Source organism: Juglans regia, chromosome 3, assembly GCF_001411555.2.
Source record: "Juglans regia cultivar Chandler chromosome 3, Walnut 2.0, whole genome shotgun sequence".
In the NCBI taxonomy this organism is placed as follows: Eukaryota; Viridiplantae; Streptophyta; class Magnoliopsida; order Fagales; family Juglandaceae; genus Juglans; species Juglans regia.
The window spans coordinates 5,424,492-5,431,526 of record NC_049903.1 but is presented as its reverse complement, the minus strand read 5'-3'; the positions used below and the strand labels follow the sequence as shown (position 1 = coordinate 5,431,526).

The 7,035-nt window shown below is 38.4% G+C and overlaps 2 protein-coding genes across 2 annotated transcripts; one reads left to right on the top strand and one right to left on the bottom strand.

The window, feature by feature from the left end:
- Positions 1 to 846: 846 nt before the first annotated feature.
- On the bottom strand, positions 847 to 2,809 carry LOC108990604 (pentatricopeptide repeat-containing protein At2g33760). The gene has a single exon (XM_018964608.2). It carries the CDS (start codon positions 2,706 to 2,708, stop codon positions 933 to 935), a length of 1,776 nt encoding a protein of 591 aa, XP_018820153.1. The 5' UTR covers positions 2,709 to 2,809; the 3' UTR covers positions 847 to 932.
- Positions 2,810 to 2,892: 83 nt separating this feature from the next.
- Positions 2,893 to 7,005, top strand: LOC108990605 (3-deoxy-manno-octulosonate cytidylyltransferase, mitochondrial-like). Its single transcript, XM_018964609.2, has 8 exons — positions 2,893 to 3,268; positions 4,018 to 4,063; positions 4,747 to 4,833; positions 4,927 to 5,051; positions 5,406 to 5,545; positions 5,642 to 5,693; positions 5,777 to 5,887; positions 6,643 to 7,005. Exons 1-8 carry the CDS (start codon positions 3,026 to 3,028, stop codon positions 6,733 to 6,735), a joined length of 897 nt encoding a protein of 298 aa, XP_018820154.1. The 5' UTR covers positions 2,893 to 3,025; the 3' UTR covers positions 6,736 to 7,005.
- Positions 7,006 to 7,035: the final 30 nt, after the last annotated feature.

Sequence of the window (7,035 nt, the reverse complement as noted above, 5' to 3'; positions counted from 1 at the left end):
CAATTTAAACCATCTAAAGCCAACCGAGTCCTTTGCTCTACAACCTAACGTGAAAAACACATATTTCATACAGTTAACAAAACATGATTTGATGGGTAAGGGATTTAGATACCGTTTAAACAGTCAATTGAAATAAAATGAATTAAAATTAAAATTAAAAATTTAATAAAATATTATTTTTTAATAATATTATTATTTTAATATTAAAAAAATTGAATTATTAATTATATTTTGTTTAAAAATTTAAAAAAATTATAATAATTAGATAAAATTAATTAAAATTGATTTTATATCCAAACCGGGTCTAAATTGTTTGAACAAATCAAATCATACAAAGTTAGTATGATATAGAGGATGCATCATTCATACTGAATTGTAAACAAATAAATATATAGACTATTTTCTCATATTGTTCGTGTTCCATTCCCAACAACGAATCATTTATTGTTTGGTTTTATAGATAGTTTCAATCAATTTCATCTCATCTAAACATTTAAACACCATTTAAATATAAATATTTTTTAATTTTAAATTTTTATCTAATCATTATCTAATTATAACAACTTTTCAAAACTTTTAAATAAAACACAAAAAATAATTGAACTTCCTTAAATTTCAAAACAAAAACTATATTAAAAAATTATATTATAACAATATTTGAACTTTATAATATTTTTATTCAATTTTTTTTCTCTCATTTCTCAAAACCACTTAAAATATGTTAATTCAAATTATTTTACTATTAATTCAGATTTATATCTCATTTGTATAACTATTCGAAGGCTTACTTATAAATTACACCAGAAGGGGGAGAGAGAGAGAGAGAGAGAGAGCGCAGGGGTCAGGTATCCTTTAACTGCCTTTGATGAACCTTTACTCATTGATAATCAAGTTAGCAAAATTGTCAAGCCTTAACAAGCAAATGGAACTTATCACCAGTAATCAAGACAAGAACACGAACCGTTATTAAAGTGGTGGAAGCGAAGCTTATCCCGGACAATAATTTCTCTGTTACAGACAACTGATATATACTTAATTGCTGAATGACAGTCCTCGCACATTCTTAGGTTTTTAACAACCCTGATGACCATGCCAACACTGGTCTTCAACAATCCAAATGCTATCGCAAGCTTCTCACTATGGTACCTGAGAGCATACTCCCTCTCCTCTTCTTCCAACTCATGCATCACCGACTCGAATGCCGGTACATATCCTGCTTCTCTACACCGCAACATCAAATCGTCTAAATACCAATATATCTCGGGGTGGGACTTGTCACCCATGCTGAACAAGTAAGTCTTATGGTCAACCTCTACTGTGCTATAGCCAACTTGTTTCTTTAGGCCTCTTCTGATCATCATATTTCTAACCAATTCTACTCGATCCATCTTACCAGCCAATGCATAAATATTTGAAAGCATAACATAATGACCCGGATTCTCAGGTTCTACAGCTAAGAGATGCTCAGCAACTTGCACTCCGAGATCAAACTTCTTATGCATCTTGCATGCCCCAAGCATTGCAGTCCAAACAGCTGGCGTCAGCTCCCCAGGGTTCAAGTCTTTGACAAATTGATAAGCTTCATTGAGAAGTCCAGCCCGCCCAAGCATATCAACCAAGCAAACATGATGTTCAACTCCAGGCACCAAGCCATACTCTTGCTTCATGTCTGCAAAGGCACGGCGCCCTTCCTGAATGAGCCCTGCATGGGCACATGCGGACAATACAGCAACAAACGTGATATTGTTAGGACGTGGACCCTGAATTTGCATTTGTCCAAACAGCTCCATTGCTTCTCTACCATAACCATGAATTCCATAACCGGAAATCATAGCCGTCCAAGCAATTACATTCCGTTCACTCATCAAATCAAATACGTTTCGCGCTTTGATCACATTCCCACATCTACAATACATATTAATCAAAGAAGTACCAAGAACCACATTGACATCAAAGCCATTACTGACAACATAATCATGCACCCTACATCCCAAACCAATTGCCCCCAACTGAGCACAAGCCGACAATACACTCACAAACGTTGAGGAGTCTGGCTCAACACCCAACTCTCGCATCTGATCAAACAAGCCAATCGCTTCCCGTGAGAACCCATTTTGGTCGTACCCCGAAATCATGGAATTCCAAGCGACAATCGTTTTCTCCGGAATTCTATCAAACAGTCTGCGGGCGATACTTAATTCACTGGACTTCGCATAGAACGCAACAAGTGCAGCCTGAACATATGAATCTGAGCCGTATCCACAAACCAAAACATGAGAATGAATGCTTCTGCCAAGTCTCAATGCAGAGAGATCGGCGCACGCTTTGATCACAGACGTGAAAGTATAATTTGACGGCGAAATATCCGCAAGGAGCATTCGGCGGTAGAACCAGACGGCGTCGTATGGGAATCCAAACTTGGAGGAGCCTTTGATGAGCGAATTGAAGAGAAAGGAGTCAGGGTTTGAGACTGTGAGGAAGAGCCGGCGAGTGTAGGTTATTGAACCCGCGGCGCAAGCCAGCGTGAGAAGTTTGGTGAGAAGGGCTAGGTTGCAGTGCTTGCCTAAGACAACGATCTGGGCGTGGGCTTGTTGGAGGGGTCTGACACGTGGGCCTGCTCTGAGAACAGCTTGGTAGGCTGGAGAGTGCGAGTGTGGTTCTCCGTGTTGAAGGTTGATTTGCTGATTTCCTCGTTGTTTGGCTTCCATGAAAATCTGCCATGAAAATGAGAGAAAGAGAGGGAAAGTTTTGAAGTTTAAAACTTCGAAGCAGCCAAGCTGGTACTGAAATTTCTCACAGCAATGGTAGACAAGATACTGTTGTCATTTCTTTTCAGGGTGATGAAGACGAATTGTACCGTTTTGGAAGCCACGTGAAACGTGAAAAAAGGGCACTTTCATTTCCCGCCGTTACGAAGCTTCCTTCCCAATCACACAACTATAAACACGCGCTGCCACCACCACTTTCAACACGCGCCACTTCTCCCCACCGTTCCCGAGAGAACCTAGCGTTGAACTACTAAACGATGAGTCCCACATCGACCACTTCCTCTTCCTCAGGCTCCAACAGCACCACCAGTTCATGGCTCATGCAGGGCCTACTGGCCGGAGCTGCCATTGCGGCCGCGGCTGGAACTTACGCATTGATTTCTGCGCGCAGATCCGCGAGATTTAGGAGTCAGGTGATTGGAATCATCCCGGCTCGCTTCGCTTCCTCCAGATTCCAAGGCAAACCACTGGTCCCAATCCTCGGAAAACCCATGATTCAGGTCTTACATTCCTACACTCCCGTTTCTTTAGTCTTTTAATCTAATTTCACTTTTTCTTCGTATATTTTTAGTTATGGCTCAACGGATCTCATTTGGACTTTGATTTCCAGAATTGCAGAAGTTTCTTTTTTCTTAATGGATCGAATTTATTCTTAGCCCGCCGAAAAGCAGAACCGAGGAAAATTTAGAAAAAAAATGACAATAACTAAATAACCAATTCAAAGTAGCTAGATGCATGCTTTAATAGATTGAAAATGGCGGAGTTGTTTCCACGCACATGCTTTATTATACGTTCTTTTTATGGAGCAATCAATTGTTTGTAGCCAAATTCTTGCTTACCAAACTAGTATATGCATTTTCGGACCTGCTGAGTAAGATGGCATTGGCTTCGTAAACTGATTCAAAGAAGAGTGAGTGAGTGGTGGAGCATCCGACAGTTCAGCGAGAGTACGTGAAGATCCTCTAGTACAGATGTGGACTTCGTGCTTGTGTAAATAGTACATGGTTGATCTCAGAAAACTGTCTGTTCATAGTGTATTTGTGCATATTGATTTACTAGCGTGGGAAAGATTTAAATTGGGTGGGGTGCAAGTGTAGCATGTTTTTCGTAAGACACTGATATTTGTTTTAATCCATGTGAAAGCTCTTCTGTTCCTCGTTCCAACTGTTAATCTTCATATACTATTTTTCCCTGCGCTGATTTTCCATGTTCTATAGATTTTTTTTTACTATTTTCTTTTGCCTTGCAGAGAACATGGGAAAGAGCCAAACTTGCAACCACATTAAACAAACTTGGTATGTCCTGTAATTGATCTATATATATGTTTATTTTCAAAATATTGTTGCTGTTCTAAAGATGATTGGTTCTATATATTGTTACTGAGGGGAGAACATCCTTTTGATGTTAATATCTAGAACTGTATGTTTTGACATTTAGGTTGCTGCAGGTTATAATCATAAAAACATTCCAATATTTGGCTGTATTTGGATGCACTATAGAGAGGGGGGGAGGGGGGGAGGGGACTCATGTCGCTATGAAATTCTAAGATCTCCTGGCACTTTATTGGGGTTAAGTTTCGAGAGTTTACCACATGGCATGTGCTGCATTCTTTATTTATGCTACGCTGAAAGATGCAGGTTTTGTGGGTCTCATAGATGCAGCTAAGGCCACTTTCTTCCTACATCGCCATTCGATTCCATTCTGGGGAACAGATGACATTATCAGTGGTGTAGATCACATCATGTGTAATCTTATACTGCATATAAATGGCTTTAGTTACAAAATGCCATAATGTTTGCCAATTAGGTCGACAAGCTAATTTCGCTTTGATTCTTCTCCCTGTTGCAAGGGAAGCTATGTTAGGAGTCATATGTTGGAATTCCAGCACATAACAAGACGGCAAATTGGTTTAAGATAAACTTTTTAGATCTCTCTCTCTCTCCTCCAACTTATTATATATGATTTATTCTTCAACAAGTTGTGGCCACCGATGATGAGAGGATTGCAGAAATCTGTCAAGGATTTGGAGCTGATGTGATAATGACATCAGAATCTTGCCAAAATGGTAAGACCAATGGATCTACCTTAGTATTTTTGCAACTTATCTTTTTAAAACACAAGGCGATTCATAAACTCAAGTTGATTGCTTGATTTTCAGGAACTGAACGATGCAATGAGGCACTTCAATATCTTCGGAAGAAATTTGACATTGTTGTTAACATTCAGGGGGATGAGCCTCTTTTAGAGCCTGAGATAATAGATGGGGTTGTCAAAGCTCTGCAGGTATCCCTCTGCATGTATTTTCTAGATGAGATTGTACAATGTAACTTCTCTTAACTTAGAATGTAACTTGAGATTTTTGATAATTTAGGGTGTACACTAAAAAATGGATGGCAGTTTAGGAGGGTAAAATATAATTTTCCCTTTTTAATTGATAGAGACAAGAATATGGTTTACTCCCGAACCCTTCTCTTATCTTTGACACCTAATATATGTTTAGTAAATGTTATATACACAACAGCTCCGAAGTTCTCTTTTGATATGGACTCTAGTTTTTAAACCGCTGGGTCAGCAATGGCTTGTTTCACCCCCTCCCCCTTTTTCTATATATTAATCAGTTTAGTTCAAGTAATGCAGGCATCCCCAGATGCTGTGTTCAGCACTGCAGTTACATCCTTGAAACCAGAAGATGCATCTGATCCAAATCGTGTGAAATGTGTGGTGGACGCTCGTGGATATGCAATCTATTTTTCAAGGGGTCTGATCCCGTATAACAAGTAAGTTTATTTGTGTTTCCTATATGGATGCACTACAGAATAGAACTTCTAGCTGGCTAGTAATGTTTCACTCATATCTTCATGTAAGAAACGCAGGTCAGGGATTGTCAATCCACAATACCCATATTTGCTCCATCTTGGTATCCAGGTATTGCTTAAAAGGGTTTTCCTTGCGAACTTTTACTTTTCTGTGTGGTTTTTCATCCTGATGCATTTCTTCTGTCTTTCCAGAGCTATGACGCACAGTTTTTAAAGATATATCCAGAGCTTCCACCTACTCCTTTGCAACTAGAAGAAGATTTAGAGCAGCTCAAAGTCCTTGAGAATGGATATAAGATGAAGGTAACTGTTTATCTTTGGTTTGAGTTGTTGTATTTTTTATTTATTTTTTCCTCTGTGTATATGTGTGCTCGCACGTGTGTGCAAGAGAGAAAGATATCACTGGCGTTTCTAAGATCTTAAGGTTTGGCATAAATTAAGCATACTTTCGAAGTAGAGTGAATTCTATCAGGCCCGCCTAGTCAGTCTACCAGGTTGACTTGTAATTTCTAGTCCTGGCTTTAAAGCTATGGAGCTCTTTTTAGTCTGGAAAAAGACCCATATTTATTGTATTTCTTAACAAAGCTATTTTTTCTATAAAATATTTATTAAACGAAAATCAGAAGGCATTTTTTTCCTTATTTCTTTCCTGAGCACGTGTCCGATTTTTACATCCTCTACGTTCCTTGCATGAATGCCACTTACAATTGAAGTCTGCAATCAGCAGCAATCTTAGAACTCAATGCTGAGTTAAACTTCTTTTAACTTATTGGGCTTCAACTAAGACTGCCGCCTAAACTATCCACAAGTTTCTACATCTTTGTGAATGACTTTGTATATTGCTTGACTTGTTTTGATTGTTTAAAAATGCGAAAACATGTTTAATAACGGAGTTTACTGTAGTACATTAGCAGATGCCTCTTAGATTTATGTCTGAAGCGATTGGCTTTTGTACTTATAAACTCTATCTTGTGACTTGTTAATCTCTCTGAGAAAATGGCCATTGAAACTTGTCCCCGAATCAGAAAGTTGATATTTTTTTGCCGATTCTCTCACAGGTGATCAAGGTCGACCATGATGCTCATGGTGTCGACACACCAGAAGATGTGAAAAAGATAGAATCTTTGATGCGGGAACGAAATCTGTCCTAATTCTCAACCAAAAGAAGAAGAAGAAGAAGAAAAGAAAGAAAGAACTAGCTTATTATTAGCTCATCCACAACGAAAACTAGAACGATCTAGAAGTTCTTAATGTGGCAGATTCAGTAACCCTTCGCTGTAATAAAGTTTAGAATTCTATAGACTTATCCATTTGTTTCCTAATTTTGGTGGTGAATCCCCAAAGCAAGCCCGTTTGTGCTAGCTAGATCTCTTGCTGTAAGCTATATAATTTAGAGAAAATATATTTACAACAATGAATTATGCAACTGTCTCGAAATCATTTAAAAAAAA